The sequence below is a fragment of the Lathamus discolor genome, chromosome 3 (genome assembly GCF_037157495.1).
Source record: "Lathamus discolor isolate bLatDis1 chromosome 3, bLatDis1.hap1, whole genome shotgun sequence".
In the NCBI taxonomy this organism is placed as follows: domain Eukaryota; kingdom Metazoa; phylum Chordata; class Aves; order Psittaciformes; family Psittacidae; genus Lathamus; species Lathamus discolor.
The window spans coordinates 130,305,904-130,333,596 of NC_088886.1; the positions used below are offsets into that span (position 1 = coordinate 130,305,904).

At 62.1% G+C, this 27,693-nt stretch overlaps 3 protein-coding genes across 6 annotated transcripts in view; 2 read left to right on the top strand and 1 right to left on the bottom strand.

The window, feature by feature from the left end:
• Positions 1-1,629: 1,629 nt before the first annotated feature.
• TMEM150A (transmembrane protein 150A) lies at positions 1,630-10,444 on the top strand. Its single transcript, XM_065671783.1, has 7 exons — positions 1,630-1,735; positions 3,531-3,578; positions 5,691-5,762; positions 5,913-5,980; positions 6,095-6,222; positions 7,168-7,345; positions 8,941-10,444. Exons 1-7 carry the CDS (start codon positions 1,656-1,658, stop codon positions 9,183-9,185), a joined length of 819 nt encoding a protein of 272 aa, XP_065527855.1. The 5' UTR covers positions 1,630-1,655; the 3' UTR covers positions 9,186-10,444.
• A 235-nt stretch (positions 10,445-10,679) lies between these two features.
• On the top strand, positions 10,680-21,656 carry NFKB2 (nuclear factor kappa B subunit 2). 3 transcript variants are annotated; one of them, XM_065671772.1, is made up of 24 exons: positions 10,680-10,779; positions 13,809-14,000; positions 14,916-14,960; positions 15,419-15,497; positions 15,956-15,996; positions 16,087-16,185; positions 16,429-16,580; positions 17,180-17,286; positions 17,409-17,567; positions 17,669-17,773; positions 17,917-18,002; positions 18,128-18,266; positions 18,343-18,462; positions 18,569-18,751; positions 18,912-19,053; positions 19,192-19,306; positions 19,494-19,701; positions 19,792-19,961; positions 20,113-20,215; positions 20,324-20,553; positions 20,736-20,805; positions 20,909-21,081; positions 21,157-21,268; positions 21,350-21,656. In XM_065671772.1, the coding sequence occupies exons 2-24, from the start codon at positions 13,956-13,958 to the stop codon at positions 21,463-21,465; spliced, it is 2,799 nt and encodes a 932-aa protein (XP_065527844.1). In that variant the 5' UTR covers positions 10,680-10,779; positions 13,809-13,955; the 3' UTR covers positions 21,466-21,656. The 3 variants fall into 3 exon arrangements, with proteins under 3 accessions (XP_065527844.1, XP_065527843.1, XP_065527846.1); XM_065671771.1 differs by lacking the exons at positions 10,680-10,779; positions 13,809-14,000 and adding an exon at positions 14,028-14,235; XM_065671774.1 differs by lacking the exons at positions 10,680-10,779; positions 13,809-14,000; positions 14,916-14,960 and adding an exon at positions 14,977-15,059.
• Positions 21,657-22,810: 1,154 nt separating this feature from the next.
• Positions 22,811-27,693, bottom strand: part of PSD (pleckstrin and Sec7 domain containing) — a 37,576-nt gene continuing 32,693 nt past the window's right edge. For both annotated transcript variants that reach the window (XM_065671770.1, XM_065671769.1), the window contains exons 12-17: positions 26,694-26,872; positions 25,877-25,947; positions 25,160-25,317; positions 24,673-24,817; positions 23,872-24,015; positions 22,811-23,595 (exon numbers count right to left, since the gene is read on the bottom strand). In XM_065671770.1, coding sequence (XP_065527842.1) covers positions 23,356-23,595; positions 23,872-24,015; positions 24,673-24,817; positions 25,160-25,317; positions 25,877-25,947; positions 26,694-26,872 — 937 coding nt within the window. In that variant the 3' untranslated portion in view covers positions 22,811-23,355. The remainder of the gene's footprint in view (positions 23,596-23,871; positions 24,016-24,672; positions 24,818-25,159; positions 25,318-25,876; positions 25,948-26,693; positions 26,873-27,693) is intronic.

Sequence of the window (27,693 nt, forward strand, 5' to 3'; positions counted from 1 at the left end):
CTCCTAGTGCGAGAAAACCCTGTGGAAAGATAAGCCCTGGATTTAAAGCAAATTTGGCATTGAACCATGTGAATCAATGCTGCCTTTAGTTTCAATTTTTAAACTGAATCTGAGCATACTTAGAAGACCTGGTCTGTGTGAAGCATGGTTTCGGCAGTTCGCACACACGGACGCACACACGTGCACAGACACACACAGACACCCACACAGACACGCACCCTGAGCGGGAGGGAGCTGCCGGCGTTTGTGCTGCTCTCCCCTGGCCGGAGCACGACCTGAGCGCCGCCAGGGCTGGAGGCGGCCGCCGCTGCACCGCTGGCCCGGTGCTGCCGGCAGCTCGCCCAGCGCCGCCTGTCCCCGCGGCCGGGTGGCTGCCGGGAAAGGGAGGGTCCGCCGGCAGGCGAAGTGCAGGGGCAGCTCTGGCAGCACAGCTGCCTGCTGAGCCAGGTTCTAGAGTGCAGCTCCTGCAGCAGAAGGTCGGGGATCCGATGTGCTGAACAGCAGGGCCAGACCCGGTGCCGGGGAGGAGGCTGCCTGGAGCGTGATGGCGTGCAGAGAAAGATGAGATCCCCCGAGACTACAAGTCCCAGTGTGCAATACTCCTCCGGTTGCATAACCCCTGCCCGGGTGACGCGGTGGGCACCCAGCGCTCCTCTCCCGTGCGGGCCAGGGCCGGTGCTGTTCGCAGGCGAGAGGCAGTGGAGAGGCGCCGGCTCCTTGAGCACCGGCCGCTCCGGGGCTGTGGCTACACCGGATGTTTTGGGATTTGGAAGCAAGCCTGCAAGCAGCCGCCGGGTGTTGCCGAGCTGATAGGGATGTGGTGCTGCTGTGGCCTTGCTGGGGAAGTCGTGCTTCCTCTTCTCAAGTTTTCCACGAAAAAGTTCTCTGGGCAGCAGCGTTGGTGGGTGGCTGCTAAATATAACCCTCACTGAGAGCCATTTGTAGAAAGTGTCAAGGAAGGGAGAGGGCAGGCTAGCCAGGTCGGGATGGTGCGGGCGGGTAGCGGCTTGCCGTGGGAGGCCCCTGTGGTGGTTCTTAGCCATTTAGTGAGGGCACAAGGTCAGGGGAGACAAAGGAGCAAACTGGGCTTTGTCCTCAGGGGGGAAAGCTGAGCCCATGTTCGCCCTCTTCCTAGGAGGAAGAAGAGGGGACTGAGCAAGGTCTTCGGTGCCCGGCTGTCACCTCCTGGCTCACCCCAGCACTGAGCCGGTGCCCTTTGGGCCGCACTCGCCGGAGCTGCCTGCACCCCCCTGGACACGGGCTGAGGGGTGGCTCCCGCCGCCCGAATCACCGGCGGCAGAGGCTGCTCGCGGCTGCAGCTCCAGGGCGGTGCCGAACGGGAGCGGGCTCCCGCACCCGGCTGTGCCCCGCGGGGTCAAGGCGCAGACACCGCGCTGGGGCTCGCCCGGGCCGCCCGCCCCAGATCCGCCTGCCCGGGGCTGCCGGCGAACCCCACCCAGGGCCGGCGGAGCGGGACCCGCGCGGCCTTCGGGGCGGGGCCGGCCTGGGCTGTCCCGGCGCGGCTGGGCTCGGCTCCCCGCGGCCGGACTTCGCTCCGCCCGGCGCCGGCCGCCCATGGGGAGCGCGGCCCGGCGGCGGCCCGGCGGCAGCAGGCTACGGGGAGGCTCCCCCGCTCGCCCGTAGCCCGGCGGGGCATGCCCGGCCCCAGGATGCCGGCCTGGGGGATCCTGCCCGTCACGCTGCCTGCCTTCACCATCACCGGCATGTGGATCGTGTGAGTGCCGCGGGACGGCCCGAGCAGGCCCCCAAACGCCGGCGGGGGACGCTGGGCTGCGGGCGGGATGTTGCGGGGCAAGATGCTGAGGCCGGGGGGATGGAAGATGCTTCAGGGTGGGATGCAGCGGGGTGCGGGGTTGCGGGGCACTGCTGCGCCCGCATCAGGTTGGGGTACTTCTGCATGCTCGGTTGCTCCCACACCTCCGTGTGCCCCACAGCCGCGCTATATCCCCTGCAGCCAGCCCTGGCATATGGCTCCCTGGCCTCGCACTCCTGACACCCCACAGGATCATGAATCCCCATCCAAGCATGAGCACAGCTGATACTTGTGGGGCACAGGAATGGCCTTGGGAGTGCTGGAACCGGCCCGCGTCCTGCAGCACCGGGTCCGTAACCACCACATGGGCACCCACCCTGTGTGGTGGATAGATGGGAGGGCAAGGGACGTCTGTCCCTTGCGCTGGGGATAGAGGCTGTGTCACCTGGGTGAGTGTCACTAGCCACCCTGCTGGTCCCTGCTCTGGGCCTTGGCTTTGCGAGCTCACGTGTTCACATAGGGCTGTTCTTCTCCAGACCATTGCCCTCCCTGTGCCGCTGCAGGGACGGTGGGTGCTGGATGAGGGCCTTTTCCAAAAGGTGCAGGGAGCCCCAGCATAGGTGATGGGACTTTTTGAAGTGTGGGATCGAGCAAATGCACCCCAGACCATGCACATCTCTCTCAGAGATTCTCCCTGTGGTATCCCCCATCCTCCTTCACAACAAAGCCTAATGCTTACCCCAGTGTAGGGAGCTCATGCTCCCAGTGTTTCCTCTGGACTCCTCACAAAGCCCTGTCTGTCTCCCATGGGTGACCCTGGGGGGCAGCTGCCCCTCCAGCCCTCAGCAGCTCAGGTGGGAGGTGCTGCTTATGGCCCTCACAGCTAGAGCTGCCCTGGAACAGGGGGTCTTGGGCCCTGCTTCTGTCTCCAGACGTGTCCTGCTGCTGCCCGGGGGACGCTGTATCATTCGTCAGTGCAGTGGCCCGGCGAGGCTGGGCAGTTGCATGTAGAAGCTTGTTGTGGGTCTACATGGGGCCGTGCGGGGTGCCGCTGGCCGTGCCTGGGATGTGAGAGCCAGGAGGGGCGATTGGGCGGGTGGGAGCACATCCCAGTGCGGCGGGCAGTGCCAGCCATGCCTCTCTTGGCTTGTTGCCCCTCGCAGGAGAGCACGGAGCACTGGGACAGGGACCTGCGCTGGGAAGCGGCTGGGCGAGGGCTCTGCGGGGTGCTCTCGGTGGATGACCCTTGGGGTGGGCAGCGCTCGAGTCCCCTCAGCTCCGCTCTTTGCCCTGCCCCTTTCGCGGCCTGGCTGTTACGTGGCTGGCTCGGGCAGGAGAGGGGTTTTCTTACCGGTGCCGGAGCCTATTTTTAACCTGAGCTGTTTACGGCCGCTGGCGGCAGCGATGTGAGCAGCGCGGTGCTGCCTGCTGCTGCTGCTGCCAGGCAGGAGGGCTCCTTGCTCGGCTGGGGTGGGCTCCGGGGCCAAGACCCCCCTGGAGCTGGGTGGGATGCATGTCATGAACCCCTCGTTGCACTGACTGGGGTGCAGGGTGACTCCGCGGGGAGATGCTCGCTGGAGCTGGTCTTGCTCTTCGTTTTCCTGCTTTATGAAGCTGGGAGGTACCACAGGGTGAGTGCTGGCCCCCGGCACTCAGCGAGAGCTTGTACCCAACTACCTCGCCCTGGGGCTGGCTGGGAGCAGGAATGCGGGCAGGCGGGTGGCTGTGATAATCCCTGTCGTCGTCTGTCCCCCAGGTACGCCATGGCGCTCTCCAACAACCACATCTGCCCTGTCCACAACTGGTAAGGCCCGGGAGGGGGTGAGGGCCCTTCTCCATGGTCCGGCTTGGTTACAGACCCCGTAATGCTGTGTCCCCTCCAGACCATGAGCCATGCCGGGCTGTGCTGGACCACTGCCTAGCCAAGGGCCCCCTGCACTTCCACCACATTGAAAGGGGGATTGGGGGCCAGGCTGGCCCTAGGAGGAGGCTGAGGATGTCGGGAGAGGTCATCTTAGAGGAAGCACAGGGCCACCTTCTCCCTTTGGCAGACATGGTGGTGACAGTGGTGGGGCACAAGAGCCCCAGGGCATGTCTCCTGTTTGTCCCTGGGCGGCTTTTGGGAGCAGAGCTGCCTGGGGTCTGGCTGCAGGCAGGGTAGGACCCCACGTCTGCAGAGCAGTGAGAGTGCCAGGGCCGAGCAGGGCTACCCAGAGGTGCCATCCATCCCCTGCCTGCGGTTACAGCTGCTCCAGTGAACCCCGCTGCAGACCGGGCGGGGAGAAGGAGGCCATTGAAAAAACAGAGCACGGGGAAAGTATGAAATAAGTGGTCAGGGAATTACAGAGGCCGTGTGTCTCCATGGGAAGGTTGAGGCTTGCTTGCGTGAGGCTAAATCTGTCAGTGCCAGGGGACGGGACAGCCCAGCCGCCCCATGGGCAGAGCTGCCTGCAGTACCCTGGGGTGGGGGGTGAGGCATGGGAGAGGCGAGGGCTGGGGAACACACAACTGTTTGCTTTCCTGGCAGCTCCTGCTGCAGGGTTTGGGCTTGGTGCGTCTCCTTAAAAATCTGCCCAGAAAAATCCGTGTTAGTTTAATTCTCGCTGGAGTGTTTGAAGGAGAAGGGGGGGGGAACCTGCTGCCATTTCCTGCCTGATGGCTTGTTCTGCCCGGGGAAGAATGTGTCGGGTTGTCTCTGCCGCACAGCCAGCCCTTAATGGTGAATAATGCTTCCCAGCCTCGGGCGGCCTGCTTGAAACAAAATAATAACAAAAAGATCCCTCCCAAACCAAACACGGCCCCAGGAGCAGCCCTGGAGCAGGCCACGGAGCTCCACGCCTCGCCGGGGTTTCGTGGTTGGAAAACAAAGCCACCAGTAAGTGAGGAGACTTGAAAAAAGACCAGAGCCCAGCCTGGCCCTTTCCAGTAAGGCCCTTTTAACCGTACGCTTGCTGGGCGGCTGGAGGTGGCTGAGGCTCAGCCTGAGCCGGGGGAGCGTGGCGCTGCCCCCCGGTCCTGTCCCCGCCGTGGGGCGGGGGGTGTCTGAGGGTCATTGTGCGGGTGCAGGGCTTTGGGCTCCCCGCCTGCGGCGTGGGGAGGGGGTCCTGCTCAGCTGTGCCAGGCGGAGGTGCTGGCTGCCTGCGTGATGCTGCAGCAGGGGGGTGCCCAGAGAGCCGCTGTGAGTGTGTGCCAGCTCCCAGGAGGGCAGCGGGCACGTACCCGTGGGGGGGTTGGTTGCAGCAGCAGCTGTGGTGCCCGAAGGTGTCTCAGGGTGGCAGGAGCTCTGGTTCCCCGGGCTTGCAGGGTCTGTGCTGCAAGGAGGCACTCCCAGGCTCTGCGGTGGCTGCGGAGAGAGCCCAGCCCCTCGGCAGCTGCCTCGCTCCCGGGCAGGGTGGCACTGCCCCGGGTGCTCGTGGCTGTGGGCGCTGTTTCCCGCTCAGCCTCGTGTTCCCTGTCCCATGTCCTCTGCAAGCCCAGAGCTGCCAGTGGCTGCGTGCCCGGTTCCACCCGCGCTCCCCTCCCGGGATGTGTGTGATGGGGCTGGCATGGGGCTGCCTGGTTCCTGCTCCCGCCTGGGGCTGCAGCACCCCCCTGAGCCCAGCACCCCAGCCCATGCATCCAGGTGTGTGTGCAGCTCCTGCCCCACCGTGGCCTCTCCCTTGCAGGCAGGGGCAGTGGGTGGGCAGCAAAGCCAGCAGGCAGGGCGCAGCGTGTGGAGACCCAGGCGGGATGTTCCCGAAGGACCCTGTTGGGTGGTGGGTTGCTCACTGAAGGGGCTTGTCCCTGGGGTGCGGGCACATCCCTGGGGTCTGGCTGCACTCGCTGGGGAGCAGCTTTGTTGCCCTTGCAGGGGCTGTGGGCAGGAGGGTCCCGGGCAGCAGCTCCTCTCCCCCAGCTGTCCCTTTCCTCCCGGCAGGAATTACAACCAGTCGTGTGGCGTGGACAGCCCCGGCTCCTGCTGCACACTGGACCGCATTCCCCTTGTCAGGTGAGCAGCCACGGGGTGGGAGTGTGGGGCTGGTTGGGGGTCAGAGCTGCTCCAAGAACCCCCAGGAGCATGTTCTGGGTAGGGGGAGCAAGCACTGCACCCCGGTGCCGCCTGGCTGAGGGCTTCCTGGGCCTTGCCTTGTCCCCGCAGCAAGTGTGGCACCCTGCCCCCTGAGAGCTGCTTCTTCAGCCTCATCTGCAGCCTGGGCTCCTTCATGGGTAAGTGCCTGCTGCCTGGAGCAGGGCTGGAAGAGAGGTTCCCTGCCTGGCGGGGGGCAGGAGGAGGGGGATGCACTCGGAGGTGTGTGATGGGGCTGTGTCTCCCTCCTGCAGTAATCCTGGTGGGGCTGCTGCGTTATGCCCACCTCCTGGAGTGCCTCGGGCCATCACTCCTCAACACCCTGGGGCTCGCCACCGGCTGGGTCTGCGCTGCTGGCCTCACCATGGTCGGCAACTTCCAGGTGAGGCATCACCTCGGGGGACCCCAGGGCAGGAGGGGGTCTTGGCTGTAGCAGGGCAGGGGCAGCATTCAGCAGTGTGGGATTTGGGGTGGTTGTTTTGGTCCCATCTCTGCACTCCTTCACCTCTTCCAGACACTGTGCTTCCCCAGGCACTGGGAGTCCATTTTGTGCACTCATAGGTTTGGGTCTGGATTAAGCTGGTGGGTTTGGTTTAACCTTATCTGAGACCCTATGCGTGGTCTGTCCCCTCCATGGATGCCTGACCCTGTGCGGGCAGGGATGTGCCAGCCAGGCAGAGGAGACCGGGCCAAGCTGCCAGTGCTCCCGCTGTCCTCCATGTGGGTGTTTGCTGCTCCGGGGGTGATGCCAGGAAAGTGTCCGGGCAGAGCCTGTGCTCACGGGATAACCAGAGCGCCCAGGGCCTGGCGGCAGCGCTCCCCCCTGCCTGCGCTGCCAGGCACCGGCCTCCCAGCAGCTGCCAGCCCTCTGCCTGCGGCGGCCGGGCCCTTCCGCTTGGTAGGAGGCTGCTGCCGGCACCGGCACCGCCACCCAGGAGAAGCTTCTCTGGCCCCAGTGTGCCGGTGCCGCAGCCATGGCTCAGCTCAGTGGGGCTGTGACCCCCAGGAGGGGTGCACGCAGCCCTGGATGCTGCTGATGGCACAGGGCAGCTCCTGCCCAATGCCCCTGGGCACAGTTGAGCTGTTGGCCCAAGGGGCTCAGGAGCTACCACCCCATGATGAAACAAATGGAGTGCTTTGAGATCCCAGCAACAGACAGTGCATCCACATCTGCTCCTCAGCCAGGAGATGGGCACAGGAAGAGCTGCCAGGACCCATCCCTGGCAATGCTGCACCCCTGCGGGGCACGAGCCCACCCCCTGAGCAGAGCCATTTCATGCTGCGGAGCATACGAGGGTGCCGGCACTGAAGGTCTCTTCCCCTGCAGGTGGATCACGCCAAGGTGCTGCACTACATTGGGGCAGGGGTGGCTTTTCCCACCAGCATGCTGTTCCTGCTCCTGCAGTCCATCCTCACCTACCGCATGGCCAAAACTCGTGGGCAGTACTGGACCGGCCACTTACGCAGCATCCTCACCATTGTGGCCTTCCTCACCCTTGTCTTCAGTATCCTTCTGGGGGGTATGGGGAGGAGATCTGGGATGAGGTGGCTAAAGGTGTCTTCTTGGAGGGGTATGGGCCCCACATCCTCCATCTTTGGTCTGGCAGCAAGGCATGGTGCACGAGGGGCTGGGCAGGGGCTGAGGGCGCGCAGCTCATGCAGGTGCAGGCTGGGGAGCAGCAGTATCAGGGCCATGCAGGGGCTGAGGAGAGGAAGGGACACTGATGGGCATCTCTCAAGCTGCTGAGGTGCCTAAATCAGCCCTGCCCTCACTGCTGCACGCCAACCCAGCCACCGCTGCAGGCTCCAGCCTCACACTGTGCAGAGCGGAATCTGAGTTGCCAGTATGGCTGAAGCCAGGCACTGGGGTCTGCAAACACCACACCAGGGAGGGAGGGTGTGGCGGCAGGGCTGGAAGAATATCCCAAGTGTGTAGCCGGGGAGCCAGTGGCTTATTTGGGACTGAGGTTAGGGATAAATTGGGAAACAAGGTGGTGGTTATTGGGCAGGAAGGGGAAAATGCATGCAGTGTCCACAGGTCCCAGAGAGGCTGGCTGGGGTCTGGCCAGGGTGAGCAGTGCAGGAGGAGCCTGGAGGGTGCTGGTGGTCTGGTACGTGCCAGAAGGTCCTGCTCCGTCACTGCAGCAGGCGGAATGGGAAGCAGGCAGGGAGCTGGGCAGGGCAGGAGTGCCATGGGGCCGTGCCAGCTGGGAGGGACCGGCAGGGCATGTAGGGACAAGGGAGAGGGCACTTGGTGCCTGTCTGCTGTGGCCATGCTGCTCTGTAAGCACTGGGGAATGGAAGTGGGAAAGCAGTGAGCTGTGCAGGGATGGTGTGGGGAAAGGCTTGGGACCTCCCCTGCTGGGATGCGGGGTGTGAGCAGAGGGATCTACCCTGTGCAGGTCAGGTCTCTGCCTCTCGGGCTCTCCCAGACTGTCATCTCGCAGGCAGATGGCAGGGTGCTGCTGGAGGCTTCACCTGGAGGGCTGGGGACGTACCTGCCTTCTCCACTCACCCATGGTGGCTCTGGCAGTTTCCCTAGAGATCCCCAGTGGTGATGGCAGAAGCATAGGGAGACTGGCAGCAGTAGGACCTGGAGGAAGGGGAGCAGTCCCCTCTCTGGGGTGAGCCAGCTGTCAGTGCAGAGGGACAGGGGTGCTGCAGGGCTGGGATGCAACAGCCCAAACCCCCTTGCCGAGGGGATGGAGGGCAGATGAATTTTACTGGCTGTAACTGCATCCCGCAGGATGGGGAACGTCAGCCTCATCTGACAAGAGAGGGTGAGGTGGGTGAGGCTGTGGGCACACAGCTTGCCCTGAGGTCTGCACCCTGAGGTCCCCCTACCCAGGCCTCTACAGAAAATCCCTGCCTGGCATGAGTCCCGTGATTTACCAAGGCTGGTTTGGGCATGTGTGCCACCGCCTCACCCGTGCCAAGGCCTTCCTGGTGCTGCGGGAAGTATGGGGGTTTTCTTGGGTTTAGGGGTGGTGGTGTGTCCTTGAGGATGGGGACTGCTCACAGCTTGCAGTGACAGCGGGACATGGTCCTCCATTGGATGGTAGGAGTCCGGCTGTGCTTTCCTTGACAGGGATGCCCTCAGGCGGTGTGTTCTTCATCCAGGAGAGCTTCGTGCTGCAGCACGTGGCCGCGCTGTGCGAGTGGATGTTCATCATCGATGTTCTGGTCTTCTATGGCACCTTCACCTTTGAGTTTGGGGCCATCTCCACAGACACCTTCCTGGTCCTGCTGAAAGCCAGCCGGGCCCCCAAAAGTTACAAAGAGGAGAGCAGCGTGTCCAGCACAGCCCACATCCACAGCCACGCAGAGGGCCTGGCTATGGCCTGACCCCCACTGGAGGCAGGCTCACGGTAGGGACCCCCAAATTGGGCTCTTCCAGTGACTTCCCTGCCTTGAATGTGTCTCAGTTCCCGCCTGCTGGGGTGCGGGGATGCCGGCACGGTGCTGCTATTGGCAGAGTCAGGATCTGCCCCTGGGCCTCTGGGGTTGCCCTGTCTGAGTGAGGCTGTCAGAGGCAGTCATACAAAGGCAACTTCTGTAAGGAATGTGAGGGAACAGGGACTCACCCTCCCTTCACCACACAAGCCTGGTACACTGGGGAAGGGGAAATCAATGTTCCTTCTTCCTCCATGGCCACAGGATTAAGGTTCAGCAGAGGAAGCCTTCCAGCTGGCTGCTGCAACTGTCAGAGGAGCCAAAATCCCAGAGTGCCTTTTCCCTTTCTGAGGAGGCAATGGCAGTGCCAGTGTGCCTGCCCAGGCAAGGGTAGTGCCTTGTGCTGCTGCAGGATGACACCAGCAGCCCTGGTTGGACCACACAGGTGCTCCCGGCCAGGGCTCTCACTGCTCGGGGCCTTCCATGCCTCCAGTCAGTGACTTTCCCACATTTTTTTCAGCTTGGAAAATTGCTGAGGCAGGTTTCACCTCCTGGCCACAGCATTACCGTGCTCCCTGATGGTCAGGTAGGTTGGGAAATGGGTTTCCGCATTTGCCATGACACCGGGAATGTCGTGCGAGCACAGCGCCTGCAGAGCAGTGGATTTCCCCTGCATAGCGCTGTCAGTCTAAGCAGTCCCACTGGGAAGCCTGCACACCCCAGTCCTGGCCTCACAGCCCTCCCACCCTGGGTGTGCAGGCACAGAAAACGGAAGCAGTTCTGTAGGCCCAGGGGAAGCTCATGCTCCTTTCCGCTGGGACTCCCAAATCCGTCCTCCAGTGCCTCTAACAGCGCTCAGCGCAGCCCACGCCTGCCTGGTGAGAGCCTGTCCTGCTCTCAGCCTCAGCCGCAGCCTGGGATATCCTGGGCAAGGTGTTGAATGTGTGTGTATGTAGATCCACACATATATATATATACATGCATATATATATATATATATATACATTTTCCCTGGAGAGGGGCATTTGCTGCTGCTGTGCACATTGATCAGGTTGGGCTTCCTGATCTGCCCACCTTTTCAAAATCGGCCTATAAATCTACCAGTATATGTAGTTCAAAGAGGAGCATTTATGACTTTTATATCTAATATATGTTTAAAATATATATATGTGAAGAGAGCAGTGAATTTACAACAATAAAAGTAAAAATCAGCCAAGGGTGCAGCAACCGGTCCTTCCCCACTGCGCAGGACTGGGGTGGTGACCGGTTTTGTGGCTGTGGTCCAGAGGGATGGGGGATGCAGGCTCCTTGCGGGTCTCAGGGCACAGACGTGAGTGCCAGGCAGGGGGAGGACGAGCGGTCTCACCGGGATGCAGCAGCCTGGAGTGGCACGTCCCGGCCCACCGGGGGTCCCCCGGCCCCCCTCCCGCTGCTGTCCCCGCAGGGGTGGAGCCGGCCCCGGGAAGCCCCGGGAGGCGGAGCCGCGCTGGGACTTTCCCAGGGCCGCGGCCAGGAGCAGGCATCCGCGCTGGTGCTGGGGCTGGAGGTAAGCGGGTGAGGGGAGGGCGAAGATGGGGTACCGGCCCCGGGGTGAGCGGGCTGAGCTCTGGGCCTGCCAGGCGTGAGCAGGGGCTGCTAGCATCAGGAGAGGATGCGTTTTGGCGGCCGGCCCGGGGGATGCTGAGCCTGGGTGCTGCGGTGGCTGCCCGTCGTGCTCAGCGGTCTCCTGCGCTCTCATGCAGCCGCATCCAGCTCTCGGGATGTGCGTGCTGGGCACAGATGTAACCAGATTCCAAGCAGAAAGGGAGGTAGAGAGGTTTAAACTGGGCTTTAAAGCCTCAGTGTCCATGCCCGCTCCAGCCAAGGGTTCTGCAGTGGCTAGCCCTCGGCACCTCCTGTACTCCCACTCACCATGGCAGCCGCGCTGGTCTCTGTCTGCCTGGTCCCTGTCTGCCTCTCAGCTGGCTCCGGGGCTGGCTGGGAGAGGAGATGTTGGGAATGTGCAGGCTGAAAAGACATCTGCTGTCTTGTTGTGGGGAGGAGAAAGCAAGTCCCAGCGCTGGTGCTGACACCCGTTTCCCTGCCAGTGACGAAGCTGCTTATTTTCCTGTTTCCGTGCTGCCAGTGAATGCTGCCGCATCCTGAGGCTCTCCCTCACGCCGATTTCAGCCTGATCCTGAGGGGGCTGGCTTGCTGCCTGCCTCAAGGGGAAGAGATCCACACCCCCAGGCTCAGCTACCTATACCCCAGAAAGGAGCCCTGAACGCCGGCACTGCACTGATACCTTGGGCAGGGTGGAAACCGGGGAGAGTGAGAGACAGCAAACGCCTGGCAAACGCCAAGAGGGGTTTTCTGAGGGTGCACAGATACACAACTGGTGCCAATGGTTCATAACACAACAGCAAAGCAGCTAATTTACAGGCCCTAGAGGAAAAAACCAGATCAGTGGGTGGCTGGGGTTTGCCAAAACCAACTTGATAGCCACAACAGGCATTTTATGCATGGAGGCATAAAAGGCATTTTATGCAGAGAGATACAAATGGCTTCAGTGCTCAAGGGCAGGCTGCCGGGGAGGAGAAGGCTTGGACAGCTTTCAGGGAGAGGGGATTTCTCTCTGCCATGCCTGCAGGTCAAGGACTCGGTTTCCAGGAGGGGTTTAAGAACAAAGTTCCTGTGCTAGAGGAACTCAGCAGCCTCTTGCCAGACACTTACCAGTAGCTGTTGGGACTCCTGGGATGGAGCAGAGCACAGGATTTGTGCAGAAAGCAAGGTCAGGTATTTAGGGACATCATTTGCAGGCATCAGCAGGCCCCAGGGGAAGCAAAATGTGCAGGGAATAGTATGTCAGAGGAGCAGCCAGCTGGGTGGCTGGAACATGTCAGCTGTGTGCCAGGGTGGTTCGGAGCAGAGCTGTGCTCGCGCTGCCTCCTGGATCGCTCTTTCCCAAGGCTGCTAAGCACTCTTGCTGCAGACAGACCAACATTTCCCTCCTGCCCACAGGGCATTGGCTCTACAAGTCAGCCAGCTGTCACGAGAGGAGAGAAAACAGTACCTGCATTACTAGGTCACGTTCAAGGAGCTGCAGGCATGGAAGAACAGCTTTAACTGATGCTGGTTGCCAACGGCTGGCCTTTAATTGAGGCAGTCTGGCTGGCACAGGCAGGCTGCGCCATCCAGAAAGGGTGCTGTGGCAGTGCTGTGCTCTGGGGCAGGGAGCTGGTGCTGCTCCAGGCAGTGCATCACAGTCAGGTTGCTGCTTTTTCTCCCTATTCCCAGCAGTGCCAGAGAATCCTTCCTGAGCCCTAGGAAGGTCTGAAGATAGGGAGGAATTAGCCCAGCAAAGCAGGGCTGCAGTGTGTGTACAAGCCCAGGGTAGAGGCCAGATGCGCTGGGTACCATGGAGCATGGGATGCTACTGATGGCAGGAGGGGAAGATGGGTCCTCTTCTGGCATGTGTGTGGTATAAAAGCCAAGTGTACTACACTCCTAGGGGAAACCCAGGGGCCTGGGGGCCTGAAGGGCATGACTAGTCAGCACAGGAGGCAGGACTTGCCTTGAGAGTAAGGCTGAGGTTGCCCAAGATTACTCCTCCAGGAACAAGGAAGCAGGTGATGACGTTCCAGCTCTGCTTGACGAGCAAGGTGGGCTTCCTCTAGCATGTACTGGGTGAGCCAAAGCTGCACAGCTGGGGAGATGCAGATGTGACCCCATGACGTTCCTTAGTCATGCTGTTTGCTGCAATAAGTGGAAGTGTCCCGGGCAGCGATGAGTGAGCTGTGAAAACCCCTCTATAGGGCATGAGGCTGATGGCACTGGAGAAGGGTTGCTCTTCTGTTCAAGACCAAAGAGGCATCTTTGGTCCTGTGCTCCCCCAGCCAGGCTCAGTGGGTAGGGTTTGAGGTGGCTTTCCCAGCACACTGAGGGAGGATGTTTGTCCCCTCCTTCACCTCTCTGGGAAATCTGTGCCAGCAGATGAGGTGGCTGGCTGGTGGTGCAGGCCGAGGCTGCCCAGGCGGGATGTCCTGTGGGATCCTGACAGCAGGCTGTCCGTGCTGCTTCCCACAGGCCAGTGGGGTTGTGTCCCCTGCTCCCAGGCTTTCGGAAGCCCCTGCAGAACTGCAGGAGAAAGGTCCCACCTCATTTTGCAGTGCTGGATCTGCACCCTCCTTGCAGCCCTGCTGCACCTGCAGGTCCCTCTGATCTCATGCCCCAGTCTGCACAGCTGTCTGGGCTGCATTTGGCAGGCAGGCTGGGATGCATCCCGGAGCTTGGCTGGGCTCAGGTGGCAGGCCAGCCGGGGAAAACCTCAGGCCTGGGGCTGCAGGGCAGCCCCTTTGGAGGACTTGAGTGGCTGGAAAATCTTCTTGAAAAGGCTCTTCTCAGCTTCTGAAGAATATGAGTCACGCACGGGTTGAACAATCCCCTTCCTTCCCCTCTTCTCCCACACACCCAAAATCCCCTGAGCGGGACCTGTAGCAACCACTGATTCAGAAATTCATGGTATGAGGGCACTGTGGAGTTGGATAAGTTTGGGGTTTTCTCTGTTTTTTTTTTTTGCCTCTTTCCATCACTTAGCGAGAAGAAATGTGGATCAAGAAAACGTGCCTGGAGGCTCTGCTCTGATCCTGCCCCTTTCCTAGAAGTCTCTGGTGGTTTCCCACAGCCAGGCAGACCTTCACCCCGGCGGGACCCCGTCTGTGGTAGCTGGCAGTCCCCGCCGCGATGCTGGGGCTGGATGGGTTGCTGAGGCCTGCCTCTTCCTCCCCGGTGAGTAGGAGGGTGCTGTGGGTGTCGGGAAGGGGCCCCGCTGCTGGCGGTGCCTTGCCAGTGTTGGTGGGGAGCGCGCAGTGCCGGGTGGCAGGAGATGCTCCCGCGGGGGGCTCTGGAGCTGCCGCTCCTGCTTTGAAACCAGACGCTTCCTAGCGGGAAAGAAGGAATGGGAACACCAACGGCAAATGCCTCTCTGAGGCTACTGCCGCGGGAAGGATGCAGGAGCTGCCGCGTAAGTGGAAACTGGGGGAGTGGGAAAGCACCCCTCTGGGTGCCTGGCAAGGGGCTGACTTCGGTCTGCGGAGCCCTGGAGAGCTTGCCCTGGCCAGGGGGGAGGACTGCTAGCTTTGGGGCAGCCGCTGCCGTTTGGTGCCAGGACAGCTTGGAGGAGACATCCCTATGCGGGAGGTGAGATGATGCGATACAGGGACCCGGGAGGCCCCCGGGGCTGCTGCCGGGTTTTTATGGCGCACTCCGGGTGGTTTCAGCTGCGTTGCACTACAGGTGTTGTTGGGAACGGGCGCAATGGCTGCTCAGCGGCGACTGGTGCCTGAAGCGTGGCAGGCGGCTGGGGACGGCGGGGGGCAAACCCCTCCGTGCTCCCGGGGGGAAACTCGGGACCTCCGGCGAGGCGGGCGGGCGCCGGGATTTCCAGCCCGCCCGAGGCCCAAAGCTCCCGGGCGGCGAGGAGCTGCCGGTCCCACCGCCCCCGGCCGGGGGAGCCGCCGGCGGGCGCAGCAGCGGCCGTGCCCCGGGCCGGGCCGAGCCGTGCCCGGGCCGCGGCCGTGCGGGGCGGGGCGGTGACGCGCGGTCCCGTCATTTCCCGGCTCGGCGGGGTTTCTAGGGACTTTCCGGAGCGGCGGTGCCTTCCTGCCGCCGGCCGTCCCCGCTCACCCCGCGCTCTCCCCGCAGGCCGGCGGCCGGGCCCGCGCAGACATGGACGAGCACTTCCAGCCAGTGAGTGCGGTGCGGAGCGGCCGGGGCGGGGTGGCTCTGCCTGGCCCCGGCGGCGGGGCCGAGCCGGAGCAGTGCCCGACCCCGCGAGTGCGGTGGGAGGTGGGCGACTGTGCCTGCCCCGGGGTGGGCAACGGGGGGGGTCTGCAGGTGCCGCTGGGGTGGGAGGTGCGGGGTCTGTGTCTGTCCCTGGGCTGGGCGAAGGAGGTCTGCGGGTGGCCCCAGGGGTGGGCAATGAGGGGTGGGCAATGAGGGGTTGGCACCTGCCCACCCCTCTTCTCCGGGAGAGACGGGAGTTCTGTGCCTGTCCCCCCCCATCTCCCCAAGGTGGGCGGTGGGAGTCTGTGACAGGCTGTCCCTTCTCCAGGGTGGGAGATGGGGGTCCGTGCCTGCCCCCTGGGGTGGTTGGGATTTCCAGCCCCAGCACACTCATCTCACACATCTTCCCTCCTGCCACCCAGTGCCTGGATGGGATTGACTACGATGACTTCAGTTTCAGCTCCCACATGATGGAGCAGAAGGAGCCCCTGATGGAGACAGGTAAGGGCCCCTTTGGTTGTGCCCTCCCAGGGGTCCCCAGCTGCAGGGGGTTTCCCAGCAGGCTGAGTCACGCCTCGTAGTTCCCAGCAACACCACGGGCTGTGTCCCTGCTGGCCCCACTGTGGGCTGGCTGGGAATCCCTGCCCTGTGCCAGCAGGATGGGGTCTGTTCCTGCTGCTCAGTCTACCAGGGAGTTGAGGTTGGGCTGTGAGAGGTCTTCAGGTGCTCCCCAAGTGCCAGAGCATCCTCTGGCACTTCCCTCCTCTTCCTGCTGGTCTGCCTGCTACTCCCGGCTGGTCTATGACAGCACAGGGGCTGGGGGCTCTGAGGACTCCCCTGGGAGAGACAGGGGTCACCTAACCTTCCACACCATCCCCGTACCTCCAGCATCCTGACTGGGAGCATGCACTTGGGTTATCATGTATTTCTCACTGGTGCCTCTTCTCTGTGTCCTCTAGTGGAAGGTCCCTACGTTGTCATCATCGAGCAGCCAAAGCAGGTAAGGATGTCACCCAGGCAAGGGCAGGTGTCGCTGTCTCCCCCTGCTCTTGTAGGCCACCCTTGGCTGACCTCCTCTTTGCCTCTGCAGCGGGGGTTCCGTTTTCGGTATGGCTGCGAGGGCCCTTCCCATGGGGGGCTGCCGGGAGCATCCAGTGAGAAGGGGCGCAAGACCTATCCCACCGTCAAGGTGAGCACTGCCCTGGGGAGGGGACAGCGCAGCATCTTCATTTGGTGTTCACAGGCACCGGGAGGGTGCCTTGAAGGAAGGACAGGAAATGTATATTAAGCTTTGTGTGTCTCATGGCACTGGAGGGAGGGGAGGGCTGCAGCAGGAGGAGTGGTGACCCTGCTGATGAGTAGCAGAGAGGGGTTTGCAGAGTCCTGCAGGCTCCTGGGGTGTTCTACCTGACTCCCATCTTTCTCCCTGCAGATCTGCAACTACACGGGGATGGCCCGGATCGAGGTGGACCTGGTGACGCACAGCGACCCTCCCCGTGTGCATGCCCACAGCCTGGTGGGCAAGCAGTGCAATGAGGCCGGCAACTGCGTCGCGATCGTGGGACCCAAGGACATGACAGCTCAGTACGTTTGAGGGTGACCCGGGGTAGCCTCTTGCCTATGAGGGTTGGTTTGGGGGCTGGTAGCAGCTTTCTGGCTGGGGAGAAGAAGGGCTTTAGTGCATAGACCTGGGTTTGCCAGATGCGGACAGGAATAGGTTTAGACAAGGCCATCAGTACAAGTCTGTTCCCTGGGCATTTTGCAGAGCACTGGGTCCAGCATGTGCAGCTTGCTGTGGGGTTCTGTCCTTGGGGTTGCAGCTCCCCATCTTTGCTGTGGCCAGTCTGCATCGCAGGGTTATTCAGTAGCTGCTGCAGTTGCTCTTAGAAATCTAGCCCTGGCTGCTGACGGCCTTGTCCTGTTTGCATCCCTTCGGCATCCAGCCTTCCTGGTGCTCCTCTTTGGACTTGCCACCTGTGGGAACCCAGAATTCACCACACACCTCTTTCCTGAGCTTCTTTCCTCTCCTCTGTGGTTGCTTCTCTTATGCCCTGCACACACTGATCCCCGCTGCCCAAGCAGCAGTTACTCTGTGCTTTGCTCAGCTCCTTCCTGGCTGTGGGAGCCTGTGTGCACCAGCCCTGGCGCTCCCAGATCCTAGCGAGATCCTGCTTCTTCTCCAGGTTCAGCAACCTGGGAGTGCTCCATGTCACCAAGAAGAATATGATGGAGATCATGAAGGAAAAGCTGAAGCAGCAGAAGATGCGCAACAGGAGCCATATGCTGACGGGTGAGGACAGTCAGTGGGACTCAGCACCTGGGAGTGACAACTGGGCTTAGCATGGGGCTGGGGGGGACATAGAGCCCCATCCCCTTGCTTAAGCCTGAGGGCGTCTTCCCCTGCCCCGGCAGAAGCAGAGCTGCGTGAGATTGAGCTGGAGGCAAAGGAGCTGAAGAAGGTGATGGACCTGAGCATCGTGCGGTTGCGCTTCACTGCCTACCTCCGCGACAGCAGCGGGAACTTCACACTGGCCCTCCAGCCTGTCATCTCAGACCCCATACATGACAGCAGTGAGCGTGGGGCCAGGCTGGGGAGGGGACGGGGCAGGACGGGGTAATGAGGCGTGCTCTGTCTGCCACAGCAGCTCCCAATGCCTCCTCTTGCACTGCAGAGTCCCCAGGAGCTTCCAACCTGAAGATCTCACGGATGGATAAGACGGCAGGCTCCGTTCGGGGTGGGGATGAGGTCTACTTGCTGTGCGATAAAGTTCAGAAAGGTAAGCGCCATTCCCCCCAGCTGAAGCCTTCAAAGGGGCCATGGCAGGAGAGATCCAGGGCCCTTGAGCGGCCAGTGGACCATGTCCGCAGAGCCTGGCCGGGGTGCGGAGATGAGTGGTGCCAGCACCTCTTCTCTCCCCAGATGACATTGAGGTGCGTTTCTATGAGGATGACGAGAACGGCTGGCAGGCTTTTGGAGACTTCTCCCCCACTGATGTGCACAAGCAGGTACAGGGAAGGCGGGGGGATGTCCTGCCGTTCCGCAGGGCAGGTGGGTGCCCTATGTGGTAGAGGAGCCCCATCCCTAGCTCCAGGGAGGAGTGAGAGCCCATGTCCGTCTGTCCTGCCCACAGTACGCCATTGTCTTCCGCACACCCCCGTACCACAAGCCCAAGATCGACCGTCCAGTCACTGTCTTCCTGCAGCTGAAGCGGAAGCGGGGAGGGGACGTGAGTGACTCCAAGCAGTTCACCTACTACCCCGTGGTGGAAGGTGAGCACCCCCCGGGCAGGCCAGCGTGCCCCCCAGCGCCGGGGCTGCCCCTTACCCTACTGCCCCCTCTCCACAGATAAGGAAGAAGTGGAGAGGAAGCGCAAGAAAGTCCTACCTCAGTTTCCCCAGCACTTTGGTGGGGGCTCACACATGGGGGGTGCCGGCGGTGGGGCCGGGGGCTTTGGCTCTGGAGGAGGTGAGTGGGGGCACGTCTTCCCTTTCCTTGCTTGGGTGGCTGTAGCCCAGCTCTGGGGGCTCCCTGCTCCTCTCCGGCCTCACCCATCTTTTCCCTTGCTCCACAGGCGGGAACCTCAGCTTCCCCTACTCCCCGGGGCTGGCCTATAACAGCATCTACTCGCCCGGCCCCCACCCTGTGGGCGGCTACCAGGGGGGTGTGCAGATGAAGGGCCCCGAGGCAGAGGGGCCTGGGAGCAACGGGCAGGTGCCTGCAGAGAGCTCGTACTGCAAGGAGCTGCAGAAGCACGGTAGGAGGAGGCTGGGGTGGAGTGAGGGCCTGGGGACATTGCTCGGGAGAGGTGGCATGGGTCAGGGGCATCACTCTCCTCCATGCCCCGGGGTGATGCAGGAGGGTAGAGGGGGGTGCTGCTCCTGGAGGTGATGTTCTTGTCCTGCTTTACCCCTCAGCCCAGCTCTGCCAGCTGTGGATGCTGGCACTGGCCCGTCGCAATGCCCATGCCCTGCTTGACTACTCGGTCACCGCTGACCCCCGTGTGCTGCTGGCAGTCCAGAGGCACCTGGCTGCATCACAGGACGAGAACGGAGACACGTGAGCACATAAGGGGTTTGGGGAGAGAGTGTTAGAGCCTTGTTGGCCATTAGAGCCATTATGGGGGCTGTGGGAGGTGGCAGGAAGGACCTGGAGGGGCATGGAGCTGAGCCAGGGGCCATCCTGCTCTCTCCTCAGGCCTTTGCACCTTGCTGTTATCCATGAGCAGACAGCTGTGATCAAGCAGCTGATTGAGGTGGTTGTTAGCATCCCGAGCCTGGATATCATCAACATCTCCAACAACCTGCAGCAGGTACGTGTTTCCCAGAGCAGCCGGTTCTCTACCTGGGGCTCGCTCCCATTTCAACACCCTGTCCTGCTTCTGCCCTCACTGAAGGGAGGCTGCAGGGCTGAGCACAGTGCAGCCATGGTGGTGAGGACCTTGGTGCAGGACTCAGGTCCTCTTGTGAGCAATACTGAGGGGTGCTGCTGTCCCACAGACGCCACTGCATCTGGCAGTCGTCACCAAGCAGCCCCAGGTGGTCCAGCTCCTGCTGCAAGCCCATGCTGACCCCACCTTGCTGGACCGCTACGGCAATTCCCTGCTGCACTTGGCACTCCAGACTGGTGATGAGGAGGTGCTGAGGACACTGCTGGCCCACCTGGGCTCGGCTGCCCCTTATCTGATCCGTCTGCCCAATTTCCATGGTGAGTGGGGCTTGGAGATGATGGGCAGAAGCCTGGAAGTGCTGTCGTGGGCTCGGCTGGGGACCTGCTGAGCCTCTGCCCCTGTTGCAGGCCTCCTGCCTGTGCACTTGGCTGTGAAGGCAAAGAGTCTGGCCTGCCTGGACTTGCTGGTCAGGAAGGGAGCGGATGTGAACGCGGTGGAGAGGCAGGGTGGGAGAACCCCTCTGCACCTGGCTGTGGAGATGGAGAACCTCAACATGGCCACCCACCTGGTGAAGAAGGTATGGGGCTGGTGGCTGCGGGACAGGGATGAAGTGCAGCGTCCTGCAGGGCCCTGGCAGAAGTGGGGGGGTGCCCTGGGATCTTGGGGTGCCATGGGCGGTGGGGGACAGTGCCCAGGCAGCCCGTGCTCAGAACCCTGCACCTCCATAGCTGGGAGCAGATGTCAACAGACGGACTTTTGCTGGGAACACCCCCCTGCACCTGGCTGCTGGCCTGGGCTCCCCCACCCTCACCAAGCTGCTCCTCAAAGCCGGTAAGGCGCTGCCCTCCCTCCTCTCCCCGCACCGCGGGGGGCCCGGGCACAGGGCGGACCCCTGGGCCGACCTCCCCTGCTGGGGCTCAGTCCACGCTTCCCTGACAGGGGCAGATGTGCTGTGTGAGAACGACGAGCCCGTGAGCCCGTCCTCATCAGAGGCCAGCAGCGACACGGACGCCGACTCCGAGGAGCAGGAGCAGGACATGGAGCTGGGGGAGCTGCCCCCAGCCGTGGAGCACAGCACCAGCCCCAAGCCCCCTGTGCAGGGTCACGGGCAGGCAGGGCACAGGCTGCGCCGCTGCCACGCACCCCTGGACCTCACTCGGAGCCAGAAGGTGTGTGGCAAACCCCCGGGAGTGTTTCTGTGGGGCCAAAGCGCAAATGGGACAGAGGACAGAGGTGCTCCTGGGAGGATACCTGCACCCTTCCATGTCCCGGGGAGAGGTGTGGTGTGGGAAGGCAAGAGGGGGTTGTTTGGTGTGTTGGGGGATGCTAATACCTGCCTGCCTGCCCGCAGGTGCGGGAGATCCTGCTGCAGGCCTCCCAGCAGAGCCCCAAGGCAGAGCTGCCCAGTGCCCCCCAGCCAGGTGAGCAGCCCCTCTCCCCCCAAAAGCACTGTTCCTAAGCGGGACAGCACCTGCCCGGCAGGGAGGACGGGCAGCCTGTGATGGAGGAACCTCTCCCGCACAGGGAAGGTCCTGTCGCTGGACAGTGAGGCGCTGCAGGGGCTGGAGCAGCTGCTCAACCAGGACTGCAGCGGGGCAGATTGGATCGAGCTGGCCAAGCGCCTTGGGCTCTGCAGCCTGGTGGAGACCTACAAGGACACCCCCTCGCCCAGCGTCAGCCTCCTGCGCAGTTACGAGGTCAGTGCCTGACCAGGGTGCCCCTGTCCCTCCTGTCTGTCTGGCCACCAGCTCTACAATGCCTTCTTTCCACAGCTGGCGGGGGGCAGCCTGGGGGGGCTGCTGGAGGCGCTGGACTCTATGGGGCTCCGCAAGGCTGTGAGGATGCTCCACAAAACCGAGGCACTGGAGAAGTTGCAAAGCACAGGTAAAGGGAGTGCAGGGCTGGGGGGGTTCTGTGCTGCCTCCGACTCCCCGTTGCTGACAGCACCTGGGGCTTGCTTTTCAGAGCTGAAGGAAGACAGCGCCTATGGCAGCGAGTCGGTGGAGGAGGAGCAGGCACCCACACTGGCCCTGAAGCCGGGGGGCGAGCTGCCCCACAGCCAGCAGCCGCAGGTGCACTGAGGGGCCACAGCCACTGCACCCACCCGGGGGTCTGCATCGCTCCCCCCCCAGCCCTGCCAACACAAGTGCCTTCCGGACTTGCCTGGACTCAGGGGACAGGACACAGCTGGCTCAGGGCACAGCTGGCTCCTGCCCCTCTCTGCTCTTATTTAATGGTCCCTCTTCTGAATAAAGGGACACTGTTTCCATTAGCCTGTGCCCTCCCTCTCTCCAGCCCCAGCCCTGGCAGCAAGGAGGCTGCCTCCTCACCTTCACTCCATGCCGGGGCTGTCCCCAGACATGGGGGAGAAACCACAGTGCACACAAGAAGTGAAGAGCAAGTTTTACTGAAGTAACCGAGAGAAGAAGCTGTACAAAGGATTTTCTCCCCCTTGAGCCGCCTGGGGCAAGGGTGGATTTTTTTCCTTGTTCTTTATTTTTTTTTCCTTCCTTTTTTTTTTTAATTTTTATTTTTATTTTTTTGCAATAGACTTAAAAGAGCAGAATAAAAAGTTTGACACATTCGCAAAGTCAGTGCTGAAACCAGCCGGGTCCTGGGTGGCCGAGAACAGTGTGTATGTGCCAGCCCCCTGCCCGCAGCCCTTCCACTGTCCCCAGACCCCGCCCCGCACACCCCAGGCACTCCTGCGGCCGTTCTGCACCATCAGCACCTTGCTCCAGCCGAGCATCCTCCAGCCCCTCGGGTGCTGCGGGCTGCCCCAGCCTGCCCTCACCTTGGCAAGGAGGGAGCCTGTGGCCAAGGAAGGGGCTGCACCACTGCTGCTGCAGCACGAGGACTGCACAGTGCTGCAGACCAGGCTTTGCGGGCAGCCTCTGAGGCCCCAGCCATGCATTGAAGGAGCATCATGACAAGGAAAGCTGGCTCATGGGGACCCTCAAGTCAACCCTGGCCTCAGGGGTCACCTCCCCAGTGGCAGTACTTACATACACTGCTGCCCACGGTGCCCCCGGTACGATGCTCACACCCAGGCAGTACAAATGGGGCTGGTTCAGCTGCCAGGGTTTGGGGGGGCGGGTCATGAAGCACAGGTGCATCAGCCTCCCATGCAGCCACAAGTGCAACAATGGGTGCTGCCATCCCAAGGCTGCTGGCAACTGCAGGGCTATCTCCAAAGGGTTGCTGGTGCCAAAGCAGGGCTGGGGAGGAGGCAGCAACACACACAGGAGCCCACGCTCACCTTGCTGCAGGACAGGGAGCTGGGCCTCCCCCTGAGTCCATGTAAAAATCTCCTGCCCCCCAGCATGCAGTGCCTACAGGACATGGCTGGGTTTGTGGCTTTGTTGGTTTTTTTAAATAGTTCCCCAAAAGCATCAAAAGTAGCCCCCAACCCCCCCCCTTCCCGGTCAGCTCAGTCTGGTACTAAAAAGTGCAAAACTGTATCACAAAAATCAGTCAGAAGTTGTAAGAAAGCGGGGAGGGTGCAGAGGTGGCAGGGAGGGGGCCAGGTGCCATTGCCCTGGTGCCCCTGGCCACCAGCTCCATGAGAGGGGAGAGGCCACAGCTGGCCCCCTCCTGTCTGCCCCCCATGGCACAATAGAGCTAGAGGAGAAGTGGCCGCTGGCTTTGTTTCGCTGCATTTTGGACTTCTTAAACCAGTGGGTGGGTTTCAGTTGGTCCCCGTCATCAGCATGAGGTCCTGCAACCACGCACAGGACAAGGAGGGGAGGAACGAGTCTGATGGGGCTGACAGAGGGGGCAGCTCCCGCGGGCGAGGACCAGGGACTGTCCTGCTCTGCCACCACCTCTGGCGGAGGCCCTGCATGGCTGGTGCCTGCACGGCACGCAGCCCAGATGGATGGCTCATGCAGGGTCTTGGCAGGCACATGGCCTCCACCCCGGTGCCGGGGGGCAGAAACAGAGCTGCAGCGTGGGTGGCCGATGCCCCTCGCTTATGACTTCTGGGGGTGGCCGGGGGGCTGGCGGCCGGTGCGCTCTGAGACGTTGCGCTTCACCTTGGTGGCCGTGCTGGAGGGCTCCACGTTGAGCGAGGGGCTGGAGTGGGACTTTTTCAGACCATCATCCTCCCCGCCCGCTGCATCGAAGAGCGTGGACTCAAACGCCGCCAGGTCCTCGGAGCCGGCCTTCAGCTTGGCCCGCAGCAGCATGGCATAGGTGCCGTAGCGGGATTTCTGGGGGCACAGTGCAGCAGAGAGCGCGGTTGGGAAGCTGGGCACTGCCCCTCAGCCAGCACCCCAGGACAGTGAGGGGATACTTGTGGTCCCTCCATGCCAGCCAGCATTCCAGGGCAGGGGGGATGCTCATGGTCCCGGACCACAGCAGTGGCGTGGTGCAATTCAGCAGGTGGGGATGGGGGAGAGAGTCCCATCACTCAGGATGGCCAAGCAGACAGGGACAGAGGGGCTGAGGGTGGTGGGATGTGTGTGTGCGTGTGTCTCCCAGCTCACCTCAAACTCCAGGTACTCTTCTTTCTGCTTCAACTCCTCATACTCCTTGCCCTTCACCTTCTTCTCAGGTAGTGAGGAACGATGCTCCAGCAGCTCTGCTGACATCGTCCTGAACTTGGTTTCATGGCTCTTCACCTGCTCTTCCTGGGGAAGCGTGGCACCATGTCAGTGCCCTGCCTCTGCCCTCTGCTCTTCCCCCATTCTGGCAGTGTGAACAGCCAGGACCAGAACAGGTTTTTCCCCTCTTAGGTGCAGCCAGGATCTCAGCCTCCGCTCCCGGGTTGGGTTTTGGTTTGTTTTCTTTTGTTAAGGGCAGGCAAAAGCACAGGCCCTTGGGTGCAATCTGCTCCTGCCTCGTGGGGGGCTGGCTGCAGTCTTAAAGCAGAAGAATTTAATCCCCTCTAAAACTAGGCTGGTGTTTTTAATCCCTTCTGCTCTATGAATAACTGCCCTGGCACGCGCGAGCGCCAGCTAATCCCCCGGCCTCCCAAGGTCCCGGTCCTGGCAGGACCCTACGAGCCGTGTTGTGGGACCATGTTCTCCTCCACGGCCAACTCCATTGCCTGTCTCCCATCCCTGCTGCCAGGAACAGGAACTCGCCACCCCCCTCAACCTCAGCACCCCTTTGTTCTGTGTCTCCATGGCCATGCTCCCTCGGCCCTGCACCCTGCTGAGAGGCAGCTGGGCAAGGGGTACATACGGGTCCCTCTGCAGGGGACAGGGCCACCAGCAGACCCAGGGGGCTTGCCCCATGCTCCTGGCACCCCACGGCTCACAGCACGTCCTCACCCCACGGCTCACCTGGGACAGTCTGGTGCAGGAGCTGGGCAGCAGCGGGCGGCTAAACTTCTTCTGGGAGCCGATGGCTGCGGGGAAGGGGGGCGCAGAGAACATGGCTGCCACCACATTGATGCGCGTGATCCACGAGTGCATCTGTTCAGGGTTCCTGGGAAGAAAGGCCAACGCACAAAGGAGCTCTAAGTGGCACCATCTATGTCACAGGCAGAGGGAGCTGCCTTGCATAAGATCCATGCCCTCCAGTTCTGGCCCTTGGCCAGCCATAGCACCTGGGCTCTGCCTGCAGTGACTTGGGCCATCATGAGCCCATCGGGGTGGGAAGAAGAGGAGCTGAGCAAAGCACAGCGCTGACAGTGGCTCCCTTTCCTTCTAGAAAGAGCCAGGACAGGACAGAGCAGGGTGGCCCCCATGTCAATCCCACCCACCCCTTCAGCCATGTGAGCCCCTGTGCCCCAGCGTGTGGCCCAGCCGGTGATCCTGAGGGACTCACTGTGCTTGGAAGAGGAAGACCCTCCAGTCAGCTGTCCTGAGGTAGAACACATTGGGTCGCTTGCTGTAGTCAGATGCCCGCGTGGCAAGTGAATGATGGATGCTAATAGCGTTCTTCAGCTCCTCTTCCGCCAGGGCCTTCCCTGGTTTATACTCCTCCTGCGAATCACGGGGTGTTTCAGAGCCAGCTTAGGGACGCACCCCACCATGAGCCAGCTCTGTGACACTGCAGGAATGGCAGGCAAGCACCTCCAGCAGACTGCTGTGAGCTCTCTCCGCAGCTCATGCTACACCCATGTGGAGAGGCTGCACAACCCAGGTGCATGGGTTTGGCCACAGCATGGTGGCTGTTCCCCATAGCCCCACAGCTGGGCAAGTTTGTGCCTGCATGAAACTGGGTCTGCAGCACCACACGTTAGCCAGGGCAAAGACCCCGGTCCCTCCTCTATCCCCAAACAAGCCCCTGCACTCAGGGCCCTCAGCTGGCAGTTGCTTTCATTGCCCAGGCTGAGCCTGAGCACCCCCGGAACAGGGATGCCACCAGGTCCCGAGCAACAGCTCAACCAGACATAGTGTGGAATCTGCTTCGGCCAGGCTCTGCAATGCCAGGCACTGAAGCCCCTTCTCTTGCTGCTGTGGGAACTGCCATGACCTCCCTCCTGGGTTGGGGACGATCCCTCTCCCTGGCATGGATGCAGGCAGGCCTGCCGCTACCTACCTTCTGCAGGTAAAGGATCATCCCCTTCAGGATGGCATGGAAGGACTTCCAGCCGCGCTTCCCTCGAGGTGCTGCCGGGGAGAAGAGAGCAGTGCACACATCAGCCCCAGCACCCGGTGGGGGGAAGGCATCCCCATCCCCACCCTCCTCCAGCCAGCCCTGCCACGACGCACGTCACCCACCCCAGGGACGGGGGGCACGCCAGGACTGTCCCCGCACACCTGAGCCTGTGCCAGCCGCGTGCCTGGCAGATGGTGCTGCTGGCGGGGGGCTGCACCGCCGTGCTCCTGCCTCCCCGCTGCCTCCCCGCTCGGGGAGGAGGTGCTGCCGCCCACCAGGTAATGCTGGCTTTGGACGGCGGCTGCATCTAATCAGATCAAGGCAGCATTACATGGACAGGGCTTACGAAGGGTAGAAACCGTGAACGTGCCTGGCAGCACCCAACCCGCTGTGCAGCTTGTTCATCACACCACAGGGCACTTTCCTTTGTCCCCGCTGTCCTGTGGGAAGGGTACATCTCCTGGGCAGCCCGACCCACCTGCCCGCCTGACTCCTTTCCAGCACTGCAGGCAGCGGCTGTGCTGCCATCTCAGCCTCTGCCCAGCCCTGAAGACTGGCACCGAGAGGTTTTGAGTGTCCACAACCTGGAGGCTGAATTATGTCCAGCACAGCCAGCCAGCCAGCGCACAGGGAGATGATGCTGCAGACTGGCATGATGCTACAGTCAGACATCATGTCTCTGCTCCGTGTATTATTTTTGGAACCCACTGGTGCCCTCTTGCCCGGAGTCCCTCCCATGGGATCCCCAGGTACCTACTTTTCTTGCAGTCAGGATCAGCATGGATCTTGCGCACTAACAGACCATGCTTGTAGGTGGCAATGCTGGAGTCTTGGGAGAAGTCCAGAAAGGGGTTACTGCAGCTGCTGATGCGCTTGATGGACTTCGGGTTGGGGTCTGCCAGCTCCGAGAGGGACTTTCTCAGCTCCTCTTCATCTCTGCCAGGCACAGATTTGGGTGGGGAAAGGGTTTGTTACCTTGCTGGGGACAGCAAATACCAAGATTCCCATTTGCCAGTGCGACCTGTAGGCCCAGTTTCTGAGAGGGAGGCCAGGAGCAGCAGACCAGGCTGAGCGGCCTCCTATCACCATTGGCAACCATCCCATAACCAGCCATGCCTCTGTGTCCTGTCCCTCTAGTCAGCTGTGGTGCCGCCTGGCCCATCAAAACACAAGGCATGGCAGTTACCTGCTGCAGGTTCAGGGTGGTCCTGCCTGCCCCAGGGAGCAAGGAGCTTTCTTGGGTAGGACTGGGGCTCATGATGAGCCAGGGGCCATGGAGGAACAGCACCCTGGGGCTTGACACTCCAATAGCCCCGGGGTCCGTGGTGTATGGGCATGCAGGTCCTCAGCTGGCATTAATGTGGGTCTAGAAAGGACACCCACCCCCCCAAGAGAGACTCAGGCTGTGGTCTGAACGCCTTCAGGGCAGCAGCTGGACTATGGGGCTCAGAGCCGCCAGTAAAGGGGTGCGGGGAGCCTGTGGTGGGAGGCCTGAGACAGCACCAGCCCGGGCCAGGGGCATGCAGGGGCAGGGCGCAGGCAGCCCCGGCAGCAGGAGGCAGCTCTCTCCTTCCAGGTCACGGCCCCCGGCGCTGCGGGCAGGCTGCACCGGTGCTGCTCCCCCCGCCCGGCAGGAAGATGTGGGAGCCCAGAGCTGCTGCCTCCCCCTCCCTCAGACCCGCTGCTGCTAATTAAACCCCTCAGCATCTGCCGGCGTCGCCATGGCAGCAGCCCGAGCGCATTGGCTCAGTGCTGGC